At 33.9% G+C, this 24,752-nt stretch overlaps 3 protein-coding genes across 3 annotated transcripts; 2 read left to right on the plus strand and 1 right to left on the minus strand.

Moving 5' to 3' along the window:
• The first annotated feature begins 1,210 nt into the window (after window positions 1-1,210).
• On the plus strand, window positions 1,211-6,052 carry LOC133292452 (ras-related protein RABC1-like). Its single transcript, XM_061490860.1, has 7 exons — window positions 1,211-1,320; window positions 1,460-1,604; window positions 2,259-2,327; window positions 2,487-2,552; window positions 3,820-3,941; window positions 5,204-5,332; window positions 5,742-6,052. Exons 2-7 carry the CDS (start codon window positions 1,469-1,471, stop codon window positions 5,847-5,849), a joined length of 630 nt encoding a protein of 209 aa, XP_061346844.1. The 5' UTR covers window positions 1,211-1,320; window positions 1,460-1,468; the 3' UTR covers window positions 5,850-6,052.
• A 1,902-nt stretch (window positions 6,053-7,954) lies between these two features.
• On the plus strand, window positions 7,955-10,401 carry LOC133292478 (uncharacterized). Its single transcript, XM_061490891.1, has 3 exons — window positions 7,955-8,455; window positions 9,766-9,904; window positions 9,989-10,401. Exons 1-3 carry the CDS (start codon window positions 8,078-8,080, stop codon window positions 10,171-10,173), a joined length of 702 nt encoding a protein of 233 aa, XP_061346875.1. The 5' UTR covers window positions 7,955-8,077; the 3' UTR covers window positions 10,174-10,401.
• A 3,163-nt stretch (window positions 10,402-13,564) lies between these two features.
• On the minus strand, window positions 13,565-14,770 carry LOC133292423 (U-box domain-containing protein 26-like). Its single transcript, XM_061490824.1, has one exon. The coding sequence runs from the start codon at window positions 14,768-14,770 to the stop codon at window positions 13,565-13,567; it is 1,206 nt and encodes a 401-aa protein (XP_061346808.1).
• Between the last annotated feature and the right edge of the window lie 9,982 nt (window positions 14,771-24,752).

Consider the following 24,752-nt stretch of genomic DNA (forward strand, 5'->3'; position numbering starts at 1 on the left):
CAAAGTTACAAGTTCTATATCGAAATCGAATATATTCCAAGAGAAATGAAAACTTTTACCATCTGTATCAAGCAAAGAAAGACGTTTCTGCTTTTGCTATCCAAGGACGACGATGTGAGCGAGTTTTGGAGTTTTCATATTATATATATATATATATATATATATATATATATATATATATTTTTTTTTTTTAATACAGTCATTTTTTTTAGGAGAAGGATATTGTGACAACCAAGTTGTGTTACTACCAATTAATCTCACCGTTAGATCGATTATGTTGATCCAACGGTTATATTTATTTTCATCTTTGTATGGTTATGATTTCCCATATTTAAAGTGAAAGCATTAAATATGAGAAATCATAACCCTACAAAGGTGAAAATAAATATAAAGTATTAAATTTAGAAAATCATGACCATACAAAGATGGAAATAAATATTACCGTTGGATCCACATAATCGATCTAACGGTGAGATTAATTGGTAGTCACTTGGTAGTAACACAACTTGGTTGTCACAATATCTTTCTCTTTTTTTTAATAATAAAACAAAATACCCAACCCGGGAGCTGGCCCGTTTGACCCGCGGGCTGGCTCGTTTGGGTCTGGGTTGTATCGGGTCGGGTTGAGTCGGGTTGACAGCTCATTTAGGCCCACCCAACCCGACTCATTTAGAACGGATTGCGAGCCAACCCGACGGATTGAGTCGTTTTTGCCATCCCTATTCACATTTGACAATAACAACAGAGTATTTTAATTGTTTTATATTTTTAAAAGAAAAATAATTATCAATATTTGAACTATTTCACACATCCTCTTTCAAATTTTCAATTTATTAACTATGAGTTTATCATTTTTCCTGCCATATGTCTAGCAATCCCAATATTAAGTTATTTTGATAAATATTCTATAACAAAGAAATAAATGTAATTCTTAAAATATTTTTCATTGATTCTTTCAATTTTTAAAATGACATAATTTTAGAAGGAAAAGATATTTATCATTTTAAATGATACAAAGTTCTATCATTTTTAATGAAATTATGTTTTTAAAATGACTCAAAATTGTATTATTTAAAATGACAAATAATAAACTCATTTTAAAATTAATTATTAATATTTATTTTTATAAGTTTAGTGCCAGTTTAATTTCAGCTATGCTTGTTCGTTAAGGAAGCGCACGTTAGTGGTTTTCTGAAACAAAAAGTGACAGTAACAATTCGAAAAAAGAAACTGGATCGCCGACCCGCTAATATCGTCCCCTTCTTTCTTTCTTTCGCTAACATTTCATTCTGAATTCCCTTTTTGGATTTAATTTATTGGGTACTACACAAATCTCACTCGTTATTAACTATATATTAAAATCATATATTTCTTATTCTCGATGAATTGAAATCAATGTGCATTATTATTTTGTGCGACGATTGGTTTTTTAACGTTATTATGTGTGTGACTGATTCAGTTGATTGCGATGGATTCGAGTTCGGGGCAGCAAGAGTTCGATTATTTGTTCAAGTTGTTGATGATTGGGGACTCTGGGGTTGGCAAGAGTAGTCTACTTCTCAGTTTCACCTCTGATGATTTTGCAGATCTCTCCCCCACTATTGGTCCCTTTCTTATTTACTCTCTTCTTTTTCAATTGTTATTTGATTTGTCCTTTGATTTGAGATGTCATTGTAATCTAATCTAAGAAGCACATACACTTCTAGGACGTGTCGTATCCGACGCTCCAACACGCGTAGAAATTAAAAAAAAAAAAAAAAAAAGTTCAAAAATTGCGTTGAGTTGAGTTTTTAGTTCCAACTATTAGATTCGTTGGATTACGATTACTATTTTATTGAGTTTAATATAGATATTTAGGATATCTTATGTTTCTTTATAGAATTGATGAATATTATAAGTTTAGTTTCATTTTTTTGTTAAATTATTGAATATTAAATATAATATACACTACATAAATTAAAAATATTATTTAATATCAAAACGTGTCCTAACATATCAAAATCTAACATTTTGTAGAATTAACATGTCGGAGTGTCGGTATAGGAGCTACATAGATTGTTGTAGCCATAACATTAATAGTGTGGTGTAGGCTAGCTCACTAACCTGCATTGTTTTCGTTGGTTAAGTTCTTTGTTATTTCGAGTTTCTAGCTTCAACTATTGTGTCCATCTGTTGTTTTTTATCAAAGAAATTGCTATTGAGATGGGGAGCTTGTCCATCTCTCCTGCTTTTTTGTCTTATTTGATGTCCTCTTGCAGGTGTTGATTTTAAGGTCAAATATGTGATGATGGAGGGTAAAAAGCTGAAGCTTGCCATTTGGGATACCGGTATTCATTTGTATATATTTATTACTGTTTCACTTTATATTAATCCTTGTATATTAGTGACTAACTCTAGATATGGCCGATTACGGTGACCTTTTTAATTGTCAGAGTTGTTGTGGCCAATACCATATTTGATTCTCTACTTTTTTTTTAATAATGCAGCTGGTCAGGAGAGATTCAGAACACTTACAAGTTCTTACTACCGAGGGGCACAAGGAATCATCATGGGCAAGTTTCTATTCTCCATTTTTTTGACTCTCCATCCTCCCAATCATACATTTATGGATTAGATGAAATGTCTTGGATTTTCATGACAAACTAGACTAGAATATATTCAATGGATAGATGCTATTCATTGTTCACATATTCTTGTTGGCAGTACTTATGGTGAATTCCAGTAAATTTGAAATCTTAGCCATTTGTTTCAGTTAAAGGATGGTAAGAATTACGACCTTTTCTTTATTCACATTGAAATAGCATATATATATGCATCACTGCTCTTCCCTTCTTTGATATTTTTACATGCATTGAAAATAAAATTTGAAATTAATACGCATTTACTTCAATTTGGATGGTAGCCTTTTGTATAAAGAGATGTAAGCCATTTGGCTTTCTTTTAAAAGTAAACCTATGATATGACCTTACACTTGGGAAATCTGGTACATTCTGTGAGTTGCTTTGAGGTAGTTAGTTCTTTGCTGAGAGGAGTTAAAGCCAAAACTTCCACATGCTAGGTTATTATAGAATTACATGCTTATTTCATCTATCATTAAGGCTTTTTTTGTTGCCTCATATAATCAAAGCATGTGGTTCCCTACAAATTAATTTACATCTTAGACCTTTTAAGTCACATTCCTGACCTCTGCTGGGGAAGTTTGGTGACTTGATGATCTTGATTCTTAGAATACTACTTCTATATTTAAGGTAAACCCCGTTGCACAAGGCTCTCCGATTTGTGAAGGTAGGGCTAAGGGTCGATTATACGTAGCCTTACCCTTATATTTTTGTAAAACGGTTGTTTCTCATGCTCGAACATGTGACCTTCCGATCACAAAAAGCAACCTTATTGCTGCTCCAAGACTCTCCTTCAATACTACTTCTATATCTCTTATCAAATATAAATTTTATTGATTTGGATCATTGTGAGAATTGATTAATTGAATATTATTCATGTTGCTTGGGAAAACTTAACTATGCCCTGAACACTGATATGAATATTAATGAATACATCCTGGGGTCATTTGATTTGCTAGTGAATTGCTCTTTTGTCTGATTGATATGTGGCCTGTGGCAATTCAATGATCAAACTGGAGTTTTCTTTCCGTTATTGGTGGGATTCTCCGTGAAACGGCTGCCATATCTGTGTATTAGATGCAATATATTGAAAAGGCTTTGGAAATTGGAAGATGTCCCCTCCTCCAAGTTGACGTAATGTTGAAATTTGAGTTTTGGATTAGCTGGTAATCTCTCCATTTTGTTTTTCTAACTAATGCAGTTTATGATGTAACCCGGCGAGAAACATTTACAAATCTTTCTGAAGTATGGGCAAAGGAAATTGACCTTTATTCAACAAGTCAAGACTGCATCAAGATGCTTGTTGGTAACAAAGTAGATAAGGTACCTTCTTTTAAGAAGTTTACAGTCATATGCTCTCGGTTTCTTAATTTTAACGTAAATTCACCTTCCCGTGTATTCTAGTTACGTCTATATATATGTTCGAGTACATTAGTTTATGCATGTGTTTCTGGCTGACCTAAATCAATAGTCTCTGTTCCCCTTATATTTCTTTAGGATGTCCACGTTTGAGTTGTTCAAAATCAATGTCATTCCAGTACTTTTAAATTTTCTTCAGACCTTGGATTCTGTAAGGAACTGAGAGAGATCACTCTAGAATTTAGGAAAGAAACTTGTGTAGTATAGATTGAACTCAGATATCAGTGGAATATCCTGTGAAGGTAAGGAAAGTTGTTGAAGAAAAAGATAGCCTAGAGCATTTGAGATGCTCTAGTCTCTCCCAATACTTCTCTACAATCTTTGATACCCTTTCACACTTCTCTCTTAACCTCCCTCACTCCCAAAGCTTTTGTAACAACTTTTCCCTCCAAAATCCAAGTCACGCAGCATGGGTTAATTTAGGGGTGTGATCCCCTGTACCTCCTACTGTAAACCTTAGTCATATGAGGCTTAACAGATTCCAAGTCAAAGCTAATCATTAGGAATTTTTAGCACATAGAAAATACTATCAGGTATCTTTTAACCAATTTGTATCTTTTCATTTTAGAGATTTTCACTGCAAGGGGATGAAATTCTTTGGCGCTGTGCTCTATTTTTGGGGGTTATGATATTCTTGGATGGAGTGTAACACATGAGTTTTAATCAGAAGTTTCCTCCCCCCATCAGTTGTGGAACAGAGTTGTCTTTCTCGCTTCCATGTGGGTGTCAGACTGTCAGCACACATCTTTTTAGAGGAATTTCTATTACGGATGTACAAAGAGATTGGAGAACTCTTTTGATATAGTGTACTTGTCTTTTGTTTGTCTTGTTTGTTCTAAAAGGATTGCTTATCTTCCTTGAAATAATAATTTTTGGAGATCATTAATGGAAAGCATATTGAAAACTAACAAAAAGATGATGAGGAAGCATATGCTTGTTTGCATGCTTTTACATGTTATTTAAGCAAGTACAAATCCGGAATTGCATGAACTCCATTTTGGCCCCCGTTTTACGATTCTTGCTTCAACTCTTGGATTTGTCTATTCAGCTACATTTCATATTTATTCTTGTTCTGATTTCGACATCATATCAGAGCTTATTACTGAATTTTCTTTTTCTTGTATTTCATTAGAGGACTTGACATGCATGTTGGTGATATTTTTCAGGAGGGTGATAGAGTTGTGACAAAGAAAGAGGGAATAGACTTTGCCAGGGAATATGGTTGCCTATTTATTGAATGCAGTGCTAAAACTCGAGTTAACGTACAACAATGCTTTGAGGAGCTGGTCTTGAAGGTATGTCAAGTGACATATAATGCCCATTTCCTTACATAATTTTGGTCACTATCTAGTGTGCTGCAAAGATTCATTATGCATACTATCATATTTAGATGGCCATGGTGAATCTTTCTCTGTTCTCTCTCTCCCTCTCCTTATATGTGTATGTGTTTGCTTGAGTGAGTGGTGTGAAAGGCAGAAATGTTTGGCTAAGAAAATTACCTAATGCAATCTCGGGAAAGTAGTATTTTTCACATAAGGTCAATGACTTGCAATAAATAGATTAAGAGACACGGGTTGAGGCCTAAAGAAAAATTGGTTTTGGGGGCATGTTGAAATGGATGACATTTTTTGAATTGTGTTGAGCTACATTTGATGATGACCATGATATTGCTTTTTTCTTTTATTTTTCTTTGGGTGTTTGCAGATTCTGGATATACCTAGCCTCTTAGCCGAGGGCTGTAAGGGGGTAAAAAAGAACATTTTTAAGGACAAGCCACCCCAGTCTGATGCATCCACAAGTGGTTGTTGCTGATTTTAAGAAGCTATTTCGCTCAAAACCTGCATTTGAAGAACTATGATCTCCAAGAGAAGGACGTTGCATCCACTTTCAGAATCAGATATCTAACATAATTTGCTGGTTATTTAACATCAGCGGAAGCCATTTTTTATTTTTCAAGTTCCTGTTTTGTCTTGAATATTAGATTAGATGTAATATAATAATGATGGTTGTCAGCATTTTCTTAGGAGTTCTTGTTTGTCTTTGAGACACATTTAATTTTTTGTGTAGACGTGCAATTTTATTTTATTTTTTAAAAAAAATCATGGATATCATCTGATAGAGTATTTTAAGGAATCCAATTTAAATTGTATATAATGTCTAGGCAGTGATATTGTTCCAACTGTCGATGTGCCTGAGCTTTAGCAAAGAGCAAGTACTGAACACAATCAAATAATATGATGTAAATTTGTTGGATAAGCTTGCTATGAGGATTGTTTGTTGTCATCTCAATGTGTTGGAAAGGATCAAATGGCGTGAAATATGAGTAATAATGTGCGATCCCCCGTCTTCAACATAGGCATTGTAGATTGAAAAGGATCAAATGGTGGGAAATCTGAATAATAATGACATTCGTCATCGTTCTGTCTTCTCCGTTTGGCCGTTTAAATTGTCAAATTGAGAATAGATTCTTTTTACGTAATCTTATTTTTAATATTTATATTTGAACCTTTCAAAAGAACTAAATTTACTTAACCTTAGAGTGGTAATGTACCTGGGGTCATTTTTTTTTTTTTTTTTTGTAATCTCTGAGTAGTTGATCCTCCTCAGCTTCTGCACTTTCTGCTTCTCTTGCAATTTCAAACTCTTTTGAGTTTCCTCATCTTCTCTTACTCACATTCCCGAACACTGAATGGCCACCCCGCATCGCACTCTGTTATTTCACTTGTACCCTTCACTTCTTTTTCTCATTTTCACAGTCACATCTGTTCAACACCACCTAAAGATGAACCCTTTGGATCTCAAAGCCCTTCTTTCCATCAAGAACATTCTCACCGAATCACATATTACAAACTCAGTGGTTGCTTCACTCCAATTAAAAAAATTCAGTGGCCACTTTAGCCTCTTTATAAAAATGTTAAATATAGAACTATGACTTTTCTGAAATTCAAATATAATATGTGTTGTTTATGTTTTGAACATGTAAAAGTGAGTTAGATATTTGTATAATGATTTGTCTTTTAACTGATAGTATGATGTTTTGGGGAAAAGACTAATTGATTGGAGATGACACAGAGGAGAACAATGAAAACATGTCCAGTATAGATGACATATAGCACCTGGTAATGTGGTACTCTTAATCTAAGTGACATATACTTTTTGCTCAATTTCATTTCATTTTACTTTTTTATGCTTTGAGTAATGACATGGATTAATAGTATGATATTCTTCTGAATAGGAGGGAGTGAATGCAGAAACATAAATCACACCAAAGAGATCCAGGAAGTGTGGTGAACAGGTTCATTATGCATGTATGTAATTGCTAGAATATTTAATTTTCAATGATATTATATATTAAGAATTTATTAAATATTTTTTGTTTCTAAATATAATTTTTTTATTCCGTTTATATGATGCTCTTATATCAAACATTAACACGCAATTATTTTTCTAATTTATAGTTCAGTACTAATATTAAATTAATTAATTTAAATATTTATATTAATCGCACAAAATTGAAATATATAAAAATTCTTTCAAGAAAGTAGTATAAACTGTAACTGAAATAAATCTAAAATGTTTCCAAGTAAAAAAAAGAAGAAGAAATAAATATAAAATATAAAATATAAAATATCACTCGCCATGTAAAATAAAAAAAATACAATTTTTATCAATTGAATATCGAGGACTATTTTTAGCTTTTTTTTTTTAAATAGAAATTGTATGAATAAAGTTACATATTTATAAAAATAAAAAATATAAATTTATATAATTTTGTTTTTAATATATAACTTTTATTACTTAATACATAATTTTTAAAATGTAATAAAATAAATTTTTTAAAGAGAGTAGTAATAAAATGGACCACAAGGAGATACAAAATATCTCATGTGAAAAATCCGTTGAGAAAAATAAAATAAAAAAGCATGGGATTGGGAGTTATCTGAATTCTGAAGTCCTTAGCAGTGGTTTGGTTATTATGGCTGCAGAGATTCCTTGCAAACAAAGAAGAAGCTCAGGTTTTGGTTCCTAACTCAGTAACAATGGTGGGTGCATTCAGAGCACCACTCATTTCCCATCTTCCTTCCAAAACCAGAATTCAGAATTCTCATAGCAAAGCTTCACCACCCATTTTCAGAGCTCAACTTCCAAAGAGGCGCTTGTTACTCTTCTCTCTGCCCCTCTCTGGTTTCCTTCTCCTTCCTGTTCCTCCCAGCTTTGGTGATGGTATTGGTGACAGTGCCATTAGTAACAACAAATTTCAACCTGCGTCTTCTTCATATGACCCAGTAAGTCCTTCTGAAAGAGATGCCAGTGCTTTAATCTCACAAAGAGTTTCTCAAGCAGTGGAGTTGTTGGAGAAAGGAAGAGAATTACAGGCTCTTGGTGACTTTAATGGCGCTCTTGACTACTTTTCTCAGGTGATGTGCACTTTTTTAGTTATCCAATATCCTTTCATTTAAGGTCCCTCTTTTCTCATGTTGTAGGAGAAAAAATTCTCCTACCATAGACACAATAAGTGATGAAAAATTGTTGCACACGTTTCGATTTCTCTTTAGTAGGAGAAAGAATTCTCATGTAACATGAGAATTCTTTTCCCCTTCGTTTAATTAAATAAAGAGCATATATATATATATATATATATATATATATATATATATAGAGGAGGAATATTCTCACTATCAAAATTTTCCACTACCAACTTATTACCTATCTAATCACCATTAGATTAACATTTTCTCTTTCTTCAAAAACTTTTTAACATTCTCTCTCTTTGATCCAATGGTGATGTGATGGATAGTAAGTTAGTAATAAGAATTTTTGATAGTTAAAATATCCTAACTCATATATATATAAGATTATATTTACTGTTTACAAACTACGTTACCAGTAAGACACTCTTGTGTAGAGTTTTACCGGTCAGATATAATATAGTTTGTAAGTATGTGAAACCCTATTATCTGTGTTTGGGGCTGGGGTGTTTATCATTTTATGGAAGTTAGATTCCGAACCTCTATCGTTAATCCATTTAACAAATTAAATTAGATTTGTTAGATGTAAGTAGAATAACTGTTAAAGATTGATTATAAGACTTAATATTTTTATAAGATGATGAAATATTTATGTGATACTGTAACGTTATAGATTCAATTATTTGGAAACTAATTTTGCCATAGTTATTTACAGGGGATATGGAGATGTAAACGATTGTCATAACTTAATGGTCATTGCATTTATATTCAGATATTTGATCTGCCACTTTAGGGCTTTAGGGCATGGTATGCAGTAACTTATTGAATTTTGGAAAGCAAACCAATATGGTTACCTGCCAAAAATTATGCAGAATATTTCTTGCATTTGTATGGCCTAAGTGTAGGCATCATGTCGGTTCGTTATACTCCTGAAAGATTCTAATTTTGATATTGAAGCATAAAAAAAGACAGGGTATGGAATTGGAAGCGGGAATATCTAAGCAAAGATATCATACAATCTCAATATTGTGAAGCACTTATAATAAATTGAGTATCATGCAAAATTCATGCCTGAGAGTTGGGAAGTTGCAAGAGTTCAGTTCTTGATATTGTTCTGTAATTTGTATTTGAAGGCTCAACCTGAGCTATTTCAAGGCATCACATGTCACTTTCTAGTTGCCAATGAGTTTATTCTCATATTCAATAGTTCAATTATGACTGAGTTTTACTCGGGTATACATGCCTGCTCATTTTTTCAGGTTGTTGAAAGATACAAAGACTTGGCATTATCAGAGTATGCAAGGGTAGGAAGAGCACTGGCCCTGTATGAAGTTGGTGATAGAGAAGAAGCAATTGCAGAGATGGAAGATGTTTCAATATCTCTAAAAGGGTATCCAGGTATGTTCATAGGCATTGCATTCTAAAATCATGCTGAAAAGGGAACTCTCACTTTTCTCTAATACTACTTTTTCCCCTAAGCAGAAGTACATGCAGCTCTTGCAGCAGCCTTATATGCAGATAAGCATGCCTCATTGCTTGCTGAAAACCAATTTACTATAGCAACTCTTCTTGATCCCCATTTTACAGACCTTTCATATGTTAGAGACACTAAGCACTGGCCTCCAAGTTTGGTTAGTTCTCTGCAGCACTTCATCACACTATCTTAAGACCTCACATGATACTTATATACGTGTTGTTTAATCCATACTAAGCAATGCCAGCTATATGAAGACCTTCTCTCAAGTTTGGAAGTTTACAACTTAAGATGTGAACCCTTGTTTATTTATTTAACTTTTTTTATTTATATTTTTACTCTTTTAATTCTGGAATGTAAATCAACTGTGATATAAGTTTTTGCTTTAAATGTTGCAGAGGAAGGTATTTCCCAAATTTATGATATAGTTTCTTAATTCTTAAGCCGGGGATTGTTCAACTCTCATATTAAATTGTTGTAATCTTGCAATAAGCTTTCAATAAAATAGTCGTTACTTATATGAATTCTAAGCCACTGAGCAAGTATTAGTATGGTATCTTCTCCTTTCTCTTTCTTTTTTAACTACTAACTAGCCATGACCCTAATGTTTATATTTATTATTTTTGTTTCCTGTTCCAAGCACGAAAGCTCACTTAAAAGGAACAGTGACTATTTTGCCACGCTTTGGCAAAAAAATTACTAAAATGCCACGTGAACAGTAAAATTTCTCAAACTGCCACGCGGCATATTTCGCTACACAATGTAGCGAATTATGCATGCAAGTAATTCGTTACACAGTGTAGCGAAATATACCACGTCAAAACCAAAAAGTGCCATGTGTCAAAATTGTTGAAATTCGCTACCCTATGCAGCGAATTTCAACAATTCTGACACATGACACTTTTTGGTTCTGTGCATTCTGACGTGGCATATTTCGCTACACTGTGTAGCGAATTACTTGCATACATAATTCGGTACACTGTGTAGCGAATTATCCCGCGTGACAATTTGGAAAATTTTACTGTTCGCGTGGCATTCTGGTAATTTTTTTGCCAAAACGTGGCATTTTGGTCACTGTTCCCACTTAAAACGTGGTTAAACACAACATAAGCCATTTTACCTTTAGGATGTGTGATAAGCCATGGCATTGGTCATCTCGTCTTTGCTTGTGCCAAAATTGTTGGAAATAATCAAGTATAAGTGGTAAAGAAGTACTACATAGACTAGACATAGACCAAATGATGACCATATAAGTGTAAAAGACCCATAAACCTACAGCCTTAAGGTTTTGGGTTGAGATGTGGTGTCGGCCCACTTATTATGGTTTGTCATTTGGCACATTGGTGGATGTACCCTTTGCAAAGATTTTTGGGCTCCCTCGTTACGATCTGGGCCAAGTGTTTGGAAGGCCTCTGAACCAAGGCTAGTGTGACACTAATATTTAAAAGAGAAAAAAAAAAAAAGACTTCCGCAGAAGTTGCCCTTGGGGTAAGAATGATATTAGGCCTCACACTTGAGGGAGGATGTTGAAAATAATCAAGTATGTGATGACCATATAAGTGTGAAAGACCCATAAACCTACAGCCTTAAGGTTTTGGGTTGAGATGTGGTATCGGCCCACTTATTATGGTTTGTCATTTGGCCCATTGGTGGATGTACCCTTTGCAAAGGGTTTTGGGCTCCCTCGTTCCATTTCCAACAAAAATATCAGTTTACTCCCATTAAAAAACTGCTAGAAAGGTATTGGTCCATTTCTCCTGTTCATTAATTACCTTATTTGATTTGGTTTGAACATGATTGGATTCATACAGGAATAGCTCTCCTGAGGTCATTTTTTCCATTTCAAAAATTCTAACCCAAAACATTTGATTAAGAGAATCAAAAGGATTTAGATATAGAAAAGGGATTTTGTTAACAGGGTAAAATGAGTAGTTCATGTAAATTTAAATGATATTTTGATGAACCTTAAACAGAAAAAAACCACAAAACATTTTGTTAAGTATATCTTTAAAATTGACAATTTGTAATTAAATTTGTTGACTATTTCAAGTAATATAACATCACTCTTCATCTAAATATGCAAGAGAGGGTTAGCAATTACCACAAAACATTCTTAGACACATTTGTTATAAAAGAATACTCTCTGTTTATTATGTTTATTACATTTGTCTTTAACTTTAACGATCATATTTAATATTTTAACAATTATAACTAGTAAATATTTGACCCAAAAAAATGATGATTCATGTAATTAAATAATGTGGTACAAGATGTGATGTAAAACTTTGTCTTACACAATATTTCGAAGAATCTTGCAAATCAGCACTGATCAGACATGGTCCTGCATATCTTACCTGCCTGTTTGAAAAAAATTCCATTTTGAGTTAAATCACTATAAGGATGGTTCCTGGAACCGAGATTTGATTGGAGAATTAAAAGGAGAAAATAAACAAAGGAAAAGAATAGATGGAATAGAAAAGGAATCTGTCCTTTTCTATTTTCTGAAATCATTGAGTTGATGCCCGCAATTCAACCTAAAAAGTCAAAAGACGAACAGGGTACCTTTTAGCAGCCTCGAATTATAAGGATGTGACTCCATTTTGTTTCGGGGGTAGTATTTTGTTTTTGTGTTATGGAACATCCTGCAATCATTTTTTATTGTATATTCATGTCAGTAATTTTAATATTTTAATTATATATTATCCTCGATACATAATTAAAAAAAGATTGGAGAATAAAAAACTTATTCTTATAATATAATACTTATATTTCCCTTAAATAAAATGCCTTTAATTGAGTTAAAAGGCCAGGGAAATGAATACATATGGCTATCAACTAATTTCTACCATTACTCATTAGTCTCGGGATTTGAATGCAACATTTTCGTCTCACAATTGTCAAAGAAATGGAAAAAAGGCTCTAGGAAAGTGTCCAAGTGAGATCTCTTGTTAAAGCATTCAAATTATTACTAATACTATTATATTCTGTTTATATAAAAGCATTCTATGAACCAATATATAGTCCATAAAGTGACTTCATTATTGTCAAATGTAATTTTTCATTTGATACTGGTGTCACTTTATCTGACTTCTTAAATTGATCGATAATGGACAGATCATATCTGCAATATTATTTTGGTTTTAATAATTTATTTCTGTACCCATCTATGCCATTTCTCGCTCTATTTAAAGCACATCTGGATTAGTTTGTCATTTCATTTCATTCCAGTAAAAGGTAAAACTATGCTTTGAGAGAGAGAATACCACTTTTAGCATATTCTTTCATCATCAAAAATCTTAAGTTTGAATTCAAACCATAGCCAGTTTAGATATTTAATTATTGGCTTTGCTTGTGTGTGCGCGATAATGAGGACAAAATTGAGTTTTGAACTCCTGATGATATTCAATTATTCAAAGATTACAGGTATATGGGAACAAATCTATCAGTGGCACAACAACAATGAGACCCCACAAAGTCATCAAACATTTATATATATATATGTTTGGTCTTTATGATTATTATTATTATTATTATTTTGTTACATCAATTGTATTACTATTATTATTATTATTATCATTCAGAGTCTACGTCTGCTTTGGCTCTTCATTCCACTTGTTTCTTAGCAATTTGAGCAGCATTCTTGCCTTTGATTTTGTTGTGGTACTAGACTGACTCTGCAGAAGCAATAGCAACCGAGTCAAAACTCCGGCCCCAATGGCTTCCTCTCTTGCACGCCCAAAATCACCACAAACAATTAAAAGTAGCTCAACAGCACTTTCACTTCTTTCTTGATCAGATACCCTGAAAACCATATTCACCAGAGTTTCAATACCATTTGGGTGATTCACCAATGCCACTTTAGCACTTTCTAGCTCCAAAAGTTTCTCTGCTGTTGCCATTGCCAGTGGTGCCAACTTCTTCTTTCTTCTTTCAGAACCTGATGAGGAAATGTATGTTATGATCCCATCTATTGCTCCTCCTCTCACTAAACTCTCTCTGTTACATTGCAAAGAACACAGTGCAGATAAGCCTTTAATTGCATCCTCAGAAGCCTCACAATTTTGGCTAGCAACTAGAACAATCTCATGCACTAGTACGCGAGAGTTTCCAAGAACACAACATAACTCTTCTGTCTGAGATGATGATGCTGACTCTATAAGATGACACAAGCTAATCTTAACCGAGCTAGTTCCCTTTTGAAATAATAGAATAAATGTGGCTAATTTTGACTCATCTTTGATCATATTTAGAGGATCCAAACTACCTAGAGGAAGCAATTTTAGAATGCAACAAAGTGCTAGCTCTATAAACACCATGTGATTTTTTAATACTTGAGCATCTACTCTTCCAAAAACTAGTTCCAAGAGTAGTGGTAAGAAATCCAATTGGAGGAAACATGATTTCTTAAAAGAACAATACTCATCAGATAAGACACTGATTTTCTCAAGTGCTTGAAGCTTGTTCTCGAAGTTGCTCTCATGAGATTCAAGGGTGCGTTTCAGAGCAGCTAAAGAATAGATAGTTGCAGTTGCAGAGTTACCAGGGTCAAATTGGAGACTCAGTTGAAGCCACTGATCGATCAAGTGGCGAAGAGTGTGATTTGGAACAAAGGATAGATCATGAAGCTTCTGCATTGTGACAGGGCATGTGAAGTTACCTGCAGCCAGCCATTTTTCTATGCTTGACCTGTCATAGGTTTGGCCCGTGCATAAAGTTACAGGATCTTCAAACAAATCTAAACTGATCGGGCATCTGAATAAGTGGGGAATGGTATCTTCAAATTCATTCATGGAAAGAAACTGAAGATTCCTAAGAACAAAGAAGCAAATAAATGTTAGAATATAGATCTCTAATGGAAGTTTCAAAGTGACAGAAAGACATGCATGTCTTAAAGATTGAGGCTTTAGGTGTAGGCAATACAAAGACATGCAGTTTTAAGGAAGCCACAAAGATGGGTGTCAGAAAGTAGCAAACTTTTTTAATTCCTCATACTAGAAACTAGGAAGTAGTGTAGTGACTCAATGATAAAAGGGATGGAGGAGGACTGAGAAATGGACCATAAAATATTGCATCCAGAGAAAGTGATGAGTAAAAGAAAGAAAAGTTACAAAGTTGAGGTCCCATATTCCATAGTGGCAGCAGAAAAGAGTAAGTGGAGTATGGGAACTCTGCAATTCTTAGTTATTGACAGCACTGTAGAGAAAGGGAAAGAGCAAAAGTACAATTTTTGATGGAAAAAACAGAAAAGAAGCCAAAAGAATAGATCTAAATTCTAATCATATAGAAAGCAAGTGGGATGGCAACTAATATTGTAGAATAATTGTGAGAATGGTCCCCACCTCAGCATCTTCTTCATCAGTCCAGTCAAACCAGAACACCGCCTTCCCCAAAAAAAAGAAACACAAAAAATACTATTCAGTCAAACTGACCAACCTAAAGGGAAAAATATTGTTATTGTCCTACTACCTATGGTGATTCACTGAAGCAAGAAAATTGTGGCTTTACTTTTTGTTTGTTTTTGTGCTTTTGACTTAACTTAAGAAGAGGGTGTGTGCTTGAGACGGTTTAATAAAAGGAAGAGCATAATTTAATGGTGATTATAAGGCTCACGACTCACGAGAGAAGCATTATTATTTTTATTATTATTTGGGTACAATGTATATATAGAGCCGGCAAAACGGGCTCAGTTCGGCGGGCCAACCCGTCCAACCCGCTAAATAGGACGGGACGGACTGAGTTTTTCAACCCAACTCTAAAGCGGGACGGGGCAGACTCATTTTTTTGCGGGTTGATGGCGGGTCGAGGCGGATCAGTGTAAAATAGGCTCGGGCTGACGGGGCGGGCTGAGTTTTTGAGTCCACTTTCAAAACCGGAACAAGGCGGGTTGGCTCATTTTTGGCGGGGCGGAGCAGGTCGGACCGCCCACTTTGCCACCTCTATGTATATATAGAGCATTTGGGGAGTGAAAGAAGAGCTTTGGTTCACCCATTGGTTATGGAATAAATTGTAACAAAAACTTTAAAAAAATTCGGTAAATTTTTTCATAATCACTTACCCCTTTCTAAATTTTTTTAATTATTTACACTTTTTAAAAAAAATTATCATTTACTTTCCTAACTTAATTTTTCATCAAAAAATAAAGTTAACGTAGTTAATTTTTTTGAAAAATACCTTAATTATCCTAAAAAAAAGGTCTTTTGGAGGGAAAGAAGTCAAAAGGGTCACCAAAGCATAAACATTGTAACTCCCGAGCACTGACAAGGACGAGAAGTGATCGCCGCTGCGAAAGGGCTCGGTGCGAAAGGGCACAGACAAGGAGCGGCTCCTGACAGGCTTTCAGCGGGGGTTTCATGAATGAATCGAATCGACACCCGAAAGAGAGAGATTCTAAAGATAGTGCAGGTATGAGACTGCACAGTTGGTGATAGTTTATAAGAATTAAGTTGTATTATCTATACTAACAAGATGCATCTACTTTTGGTAGCTGTAACATCCCCGTCTCGAGTCGGTTCAATTAACATACATATGATAAAACAGAAAACAACGGAAGACTTAACTTCTGAAAATACGAGCTAACTTTTTCTTTTTCTTTTTAAATTCTCATTCGTCGTAAACGAAAATCGTGCAGAGTTTCCTCTATAAATCGGACAACTGGGGATTTTCTAATCCCTCACAAAAGCATTTCTTGATAAACAGTTTATACAAATATAATCAAATGCCATCCATGGGCGCATGCATAACTTGGCTCAGTGCCACTATATCTAACAACATGCAATCCAACACGTAAACATATCTGAATACTACCTCATCATATAACGTGCCTGAATACCCAAATGTACATGCATCAAAGCGACAGACATGTACAAAACATATACATGCCATATACACAATAAAGGATCAATATCATGATCCATCAAATGCGAAAATACTAAAATACATCAAACACTCCAAAAAGGTAGTAGCCTACAGCCACTCAAAATCCGATCTGTCAACTGCCTCAGCCACGTGTCGTGTCCCTGCCTAGTGAGGACTCACCGGGAATCTGGGCACCTGAAAATATGTCCCCAAAGAGGGGTGAGATTACAAATCTCAATAAGCTTCAGGTTTATAGAGAATTCTCCATACCCCTGGCTCACTCCTGCATGAAAGTCAGATACAAAGTATACGAATACAACATATAACAGATATCATAACAGAACAGAGCATATATCCATATCATATCAGAGATGTGCGCCATCATTCCCAAGGGAGGACCCCAAGCGGAAATCAACGCACGTGTTCCCGAGGGAGGACCCCAAAGAGGAACCAGACATATCAGAGGCGTACACCATCAGTCCCGAGGGAGGACCCCAAAGCGGACGTCCGGGTACTATACAATCAATGGCCAGAGATTGTTACAGAAATCATATTACAGAAGTCATATCAGAGCAAAACATATCATGTTATCAAATAACTCTATATGAATGCATATATACAAAGCATCTAAATCACAGTCATACAGTCCAACCATAGTTCACTAACCATGGTGGAGCACTCAAGCAGGAAAAGACTCCTTAAACATAGAGCTTACCTCTTGAAGCTTTACCAATACGCTTACTTGTTGCACAAGTTACTTATATGTCTTCAAGAGATTCCGATCCTTTTTAGTCCCTAGGTGCACCTAGAGCAAGAATCCACAAATACAAATCAATAAAATGCTATCATGCCTAGACTTTCCATAAGGCATACATTTTATCGCTTATCTTCCTTTCTTTATACTTTTGCCAATGTTATGCCAATACACAAGTCTAGACCACCTTATACTCGTTAGCATTCTTTAATTTTAATCAAGTATTCACTTGAGAATTTTCAATATCATTCATGCCATTTTACTTCAAAAGCCGCGGACATACCCTTAGGAAATCAAAGTATTTTTCAACCATTTTTCAAGTCATTTCACTTCTTAACTCATCAATTTTATACAATGAATTACAACACATTTTATTTACAATAAAATGTAACAAAATATACCCCTATACCACCCTCTAGGTCGAACACTACAAGGACATAGACAAAGGTTCTTTTTCTTCACTTACATGTAACTTACACATACAAATACATGTTTTCTTAAGTTTCCAACTTAATTTTTGGAGCATAAAGTCCCTCCAAAGCCCCACAAGGCCTAAACCTAAGGGCATATTTCATATAATTTTTCCCACTTTGGCATTTTCACTAATTTATCAAATTTCCACTTAATTCCTACACATTAAACCTTCTTAATACTTAAGATAAAATTTTTGCACAACAACCTACTCTTCACCTATGATGGCCGAACATGTAGAGGAAAGCATAGGATTTTTTTCTAATTTTTTTTTTTACATACATACAAATGCTTATTTTCATTTCTTAAATCCAAGACATCAAAGATTCATCATTAAATCAAAGTTTAATACACAATGCTTTCCTACCAAAACATACTCATAACTTTTATAACTCAAATCATCAAAATAATACCATGGAAATAGAGGTTCATTACCTCCAAAAGCTTATACAAGGTCTAGAAGGTGACCAACAAGCAAGACTCCACAAAAAACCCCCTTTTTCACCTTGGATGAATAGTAATCCGAAAATGGAGTGATGAATATCTCCCTCCACAAACGAAATCAGCTCAAATGGAGGGGTGGAATAGCTTCCTTGGACGATTTCCTATGAGATTGGTATATTGGGTGGAAGATTTGGTGGCTTAACCATGGAGAAATCAAAGAAGGAAGAAGACAACCCCAAACCCTTCCCCCATGGCTGCAGCTCGGTTTTGAGAGTGAGGAGAGGAGAGAGAAACTGATTTGGAAATGAGACTTAAGTGACTTAAGAAGGTGAGCACATGTGGCCTTTTACCCGGGTATTTTTCTTTCGCGTATTTTCACTTAAACTAACCCGGAACTAACTCAAAGCTACAAATATTTTTTTATTTTTCTAAAATCATTTATATTACTTTTTAATTCTTACAAAACAATATTCATAATTCACAGTATTATTTTTGCACCGTTTTTGACGAAATGCACTGTGAATCACTAATTGTACTTCATTTACTTATGAAACTTAAACTTATAAACTTATCATTTTCTTGGGCCTATATTGACTTGCTTGGCATATATTGGACTTTCTTATTCTTATTTCATCAATTATTTGTTTCTGGGCTCTACCGGTTGCTTAAACAACAGTACAAAATACCCGGTAGAAACACTATTCACGAGATTTTCACGGAAAGTGCCAGACTATACAATTTTTCGTTCTGAACTCATATTTGTCGTCAGAATTTTCAAATTATGTTCCTAAAATTATTTTGCTCATTTAAGCTCTACCGGTTAATTCACAAAACTGTAAATTCTCCGGCAGAACGCACTGTTCATAACATAGTCATGATTACAGTCAAAATACTCGAAATCGCTCACTCAATCTAATTATGGCATTTAAATCCTTAAATTAAATCTCTAACTAAGATTTTTCAGTTAGGGTCATTATAGTAGCCCATAACGGAAGAACTCCATAGTTAAGCGTGCTTAACTTGTAATAATTCTAGGAGGGATGACCTCCTATGAATTTTCTCAAGAAGTGTGTGAGTGAAGATAAAGCACGCTGAAAAGTCTCGTGCTATTGTTTGGGGATAGTAATTGATTCTTGAAGTGATCGGGCGAAACAAGTGGTATCAGAGCAGGACCTCTCTTCCAGTACGAAGTGGTTCGAAGACGAACCAGGCGGAAGCTGATGGGCATGTAACATCCTGAGAGCTGACGAGGGCAGTGAGTGATCGCCGGTGCAAAAGGACATAGACAAGGAGCGACTCCTAGCAGGCTTCCAGCGGGGGTTACATGAATGAATCGAATCGATACCCTAAAGAGAGAGATTTCAAAGTCCGTATGAAACTGCACAGTTGGGGATAGCTTATAAGAATTAAGTTGTATTGCCTATACTAACAAGATGCATATACTTTTCGGTAGCACATAATGAAAGAACTCCATAGTTAAGCGTGCTTGACTTGCAATAATTCGGGATGGGTGACCTCCTGGGAAAAAGAAGTGTGCGAGTGAGGATAAAGCAAGCTGAAAAGTCTCGTGTTAGTGTGTAGGATAGTCATTGATTCTTGAAGTGGCCGGGCGTAATAAACACAAATAACATAAATCACATAACCATAAGCTTCAGACAAATAGAGATACACACTCAGATCTACAAAATCTAACACAACAAAGCTTACAAAATTTTCTCCTACTCTTATTTTGGAGCTATGTAGTGTTGTGTGTTGCGTTCTCTCTCTTCATCTACAGTGATAAAGAATAAGGCTACAACGCATCAAATGAAGACAAGATGACCTAGATCTACGAAATCCAATACAACAACGCTTACAAATTTTTCTCACCCTCCTATTTTGGAGTTGTGTAGTGTTGTGCTTTGTGTTCTCTCTCTTCCTCTATAGTGATAAAGAATAAGGCTATAGTGCATCATAAGAAGACAAGGCGACCCAGATCTACGAAATCCAACACAACAATGCTTACAAATTTTTCTCCTCCTCCTATTTCAGATGAAGACAAGACAATGCAAGTCGCAGCACATGACATCAATGGTTCCTCTACGTTATTTTGTTCTATTTTATTTTAAGGATAGTTAAGGTATTTTTTTAAAAAAATTAACTCCGTTAACTTTATTTTTTTGATGAAAAATTAAGTTAGAGAGGTAAGTGATAAGGAAACTTTAAATAAGGAAATAAATGATTTAAAATTTTGAAGAAAAGAATAAGTAATTCTATAGGAAATTTAGAGGATTTTTTTTGAAAATTTCCCTAAATTGTAAGTGCCATATTGATGGACTCTTCAGAGTTAATATATAGATCTTTGTTGCCAAATTAATTTCAGGTTGACAATTATGAACAAATAAATACCATCTTTATTTCCTTTATTCCTTATATCCCGATATAATTAGGTTGTGCCTAACTCCTTGAGTGATAAGCATAGAATAATTTTTTCTATTAAAAAGTGAAAGGGCTGTGTCTGTTAGTCAATGTAATCAAAAATAATATCAAATGTTTTGAAGTTCTAGAAAAACACCAAATTTGTGGTTCTGCCTGCTTGGCTGGATTTGCAAAAACCCAACAGTAAACTTTCAACTTTATAGACTAGAATCTAGAAGGTGCCAATGTGCTTGTACAGGTTTATATCCATGTGCTTGCATCAACCAGAACCTCTAAATGGATTTCTCGGTTTGTATAATTTAGCACACATTCATCCTAAAGCTTAGCATGTTTCAAGTTTTTTACTGGCCACACTTTCTCACAATTGTTACCTTTCTCAATAATTTACAGCACTACAAATATGATCCAAAATCCCTTTCAACACGGATATTTATATTCACAATTTGTTTAATTCATGATAAGATCAGAAAAGCTTAAAATTTAATTTTTATTAATTAAACATCTTTAAGCATTATTAGAACCTTTAGCTTTTGACAATTTTTTATCATGAAATAGGACAATTTTTCGCTCTCTAAAATTTTTTCAATGAAAAACCCCCCCGTAAATTAACATTACTTTATAACACAATAATAGTTATATTAGTGTATGTGTGCATTAATTTAATTTACATTAAAAATTTCTTATTTTTTAAATATTTAGTTATACTACAACTATACACTTAAGCTTATAATTTTATTTTATTTTGTAAAAAATGAATTGTAAGGATAAATTATTCCAACCCTGCTAGACGTCAATAACTTGTTTAGAATAATGGAAAGCAAGTAGAGGTACTCAAAAAAACTTCTTACCCCATAAACCCTAATAAGGAAAGATCACCACCAAGCTATACTATTGACTAAGAGGAAATTTAAACTCATATATTTAAGGAGTTCCTACCTTATCTTAAATAATTTGAACTAGCGAATCTTAATTCTTAATGGCAATACAAAAGCTGAGACTACAAAATTAGAGAAATGACCATCAACCGTAGATCAATTGATAAGTAATTGTTTCAACTTAATTAATGATTTTAAATTCGAGTCCTTAGGAATGCAGTTGTGTTAAAACTGAGTTTTGCTATTCATGTGGTCTTATCCGATTTGAATCTGACAGGCTAAATAATCGATGAACCGATAGATAATATCAAAAAAAAAAATCAGAGAAATAAAAAAAATACAAAACTACCATTATAAAAATGGAAAAAACATTTATCATTTTAAAAAGTAAAATACTATGTCCTTTTAATCCCCTTTTCCAGCCACCAATTTATAATCCACATCTCTGTCCCGTGAATAGGGCAAGAAAACCAACTTCATTAATTCATGTTCCCCTGATTAGGTAAGTTTGGCAACAAAATGAGAAATCAGAATAAGAAAAAAAAACTAAATCCTTTAGTTAATTTTTGTAATAGTCTCTTAATTAGTAAAAACGTACTGTTTTTTAGTAATTTTTAAAGATGTATTAGGAGAGTTTTAAAAAGATATATAACAAAATTCTAAGAAAAACGACAACTTGTCAAAAAGAAGGCCATCAATAAAGCTTTAGGCTAAAGATTATATTATAAAGAATGTTTGGCCTTTGAACACTATTTTGTCTACCATTCTCTCCACTATCCAGGTAAGGCCTAAGGGCAATTTTGATGATGGCTTTAATTTTATGATGCTAGTCAATAAAAAAGCATACAAAGTCGCAAACCCCGGATACTGCTCAGATAGTGCAAACAAGGATTTCATTATCTTGGTTTATCGAACAAGTCAGTTTCTCTCTCTATGGGTATGAATAACAATCTTTCTATAATCATTTTTTTTTTTTAATTTTTTTTCGGGTAAATAGTGTTTGACAAAATTAGTTTATTTATTTATTCCCGAAATAAATGGGTTCAATTTATGTACTGAGGAACAAAAAAAATTATATTTTTTTATTCCCAGACATAAAATGAGAAATACTTGACTCTATTAATCTCTCTCCACCACCACCATTATTCTGACACGACGACTACTACTACCATCACCACGCCACCACCACAACCATTACAATCACTATCGGCGTAGCCACTCGCCATCACCATCACCACCACCACCGTCATGCCACCACTATCGTCACCATTACTACTACCATCATCACAGTCACTGTCGTCATCACCACCACCATTACCATTATCATGTCACTGCCACCACCGTCGCCACTATTACCACTACCATTGCAACAGCCACTATCGACACCTCCACCCCCACCACTATGTCACTATCACCACCATCACGCCACTGTCGCCCGTCACCACCACCACCATGCCATAACCACCACCACCACCACATCATATAAAAAGGAAAGTGATAATTCGGAAAAATTTTATGCTTAATAGAAATGATTTTTTATTTTATTATATGCTATGTTATCAAACACAATTTTCATTCTCAGAATAAAAATAGAACATGTTATCAACCATATTTTTTTTCTCAGAAACTGTTCTAAGACACAAAAATAGAAAGAAATTATTTCTTTTCAGAAACAGTACCAGGAAATAGAATGGTTGTTATGCACATCCATATATAAAATTTTAATTTATTTAAGATAAGTATAGAATAAAAAGTTTTAAACTTGCATTAATTTAAGCTGATCCCCATGCATATATGTATGTTGTTGTTGAATAAAAATGACACATGTTGACATTGCGTTTTATCAATATATGATAAGGAAAAAAAAAAATTGCAAACCTATTCAACGAAATTTCAATGTCTTTAGTTAAGCGGAGTTTTCTCTGTTATTGGAATGCAAATCGATCCTCTCATATATTATTTAATACGATCATCAGTGACGGAGCCAACCTCCTAACCCAGGGTCAAAGAGAATTTAATTGGGGTTAAACACTAAAACATGGAAGGTTATTTAGCCACGTTTAAAACGTGGCTAATTTTCAAATATAAGCTAGTGTCAAGGTACCCCCTCCACCCAATGTGGTTCCACCACTAATGATCTTGTCATTTGAGATAATCTAAATCATATAAGGGTGAATCAATGAGTTGATTTTGTAACTACATATCTTAATATATTTTTTCTTCCTTCCCTTATCACTGTTCATTCACTTTTGATTGATTATGATTCTCTCATATAACATGGTCATATTAAATAACACATGAAAGGATCCAATCACATTAGTATAAAATCAAGTGAAAAGTTTAAAAATCCTTATGATTTATTCTAAAATAATTTAACTCCCTATTTTTTTGATCAGTTATTTTCTAGTGATTTTTTCTATCCAAGTCCACCCTTAACGCGGTGAAATATTGGGCTAACCTGTTTATGTTGCCCCTGTGAACAGTGAAAAAAATATAGTGGAGATAAATGATTAAAAAAGAGAAGTAATTAATGGGGTAAGTGAGAAAATATTAAATCATATAGGGAGTTTTTTCCTTTGCAATAATATTTTTTTAAAAATGATGTGAGTAACAATATGGAACTGAATAAGCTAATAAGGTACATAAACATTGTAAAAAAAGGGTATTGATGTATTTGAATGCATCATTGTTATAGATATAGATTGCTGCTAAAGAAAAAAATATTATTATCCTAGTAGTTTAATTTTTCATTTTATTTTAATTCTATGTATTTATTCTTTAATAAATTTAAAATAATGTTTGAAAAAGATAGAAGATTAAAATAATAGAAATAAAGCACCAATGACAAATTTGACTATATTTTACAAAAAGAATTAAGAATTTTATACTATTTAATCCTAAATTAAGTAAATCGCAATAGTGTCCAAAAATATATATAACGATAATTATCTCAAT

The sequence above is a fragment of the Gastrolobium bilobum genome, unplaced genomic scaffold, assembly GCF_033153095.1.
Source record: "Gastrolobium bilobum isolate Gb01-03AN ecotype WA unplaced genomic scaffold, APGP_CSIRO_Gbil_v1 utg8085, whole genome shotgun sequence".
Lineage (NCBI taxonomy): Eukaryota > Viridiplantae > Streptophyta > Magnoliopsida > Fabales > Fabaceae > Gastrolobium > Gastrolobium bilobum.

Bases quoted from the DNA above. Each gene is read 5' to 3' on its own strand.
- LOC133292452 (XM_061490860.1), top strand. From the start codon at position 1,469: ATGGATTCGAGTTCGGGGCAGCAAGAGTTCGATTATTTGTTCAAGTTG. The intron at 3,942-5,203 runs GTACCTTCTTTT...GATATTTTTCAG, and splicing joins TTGGTAACAAAGTAGATAAG to GAGGGTGATAGAGTTGTGAC. The intron at 5,333-5,741 runs GTATGTCAAGTG...GGGTGTTTGCAG, and splicing joins TTGAGGAGCTGGTCTTGAAG to ATTCTGGATATACCTAGCCT.
- LOC133292478 (XM_061490891.1), top strand. From the start codon at position 8,078: ATGGTGGGTGCATTCAGAGCACCACTCATTTCCCATCTTCCTTCCAAA. The intron at 8,456-9,765 runs GTGATGTGCACT...TCATTTTTTCAG, and splicing joins CTCTTGACTACTTTTCTCAG to GTTGTTGAAAGATACAAAGA. The intron at 9,905-9,988 runs GTATGTTCATAG...TCCCCTAAGCAG, and splicing joins ATCTCTAAAAGGGTATCCAG to AAGTACATGCAGCTCTTGCA.
- LOC133292423 (XM_061490824.1), bottom strand. From the start codon at position 14,770: ATGAATGAATTTGAAGATACCATTCCCCACTTATTCAGATGCCCGATC.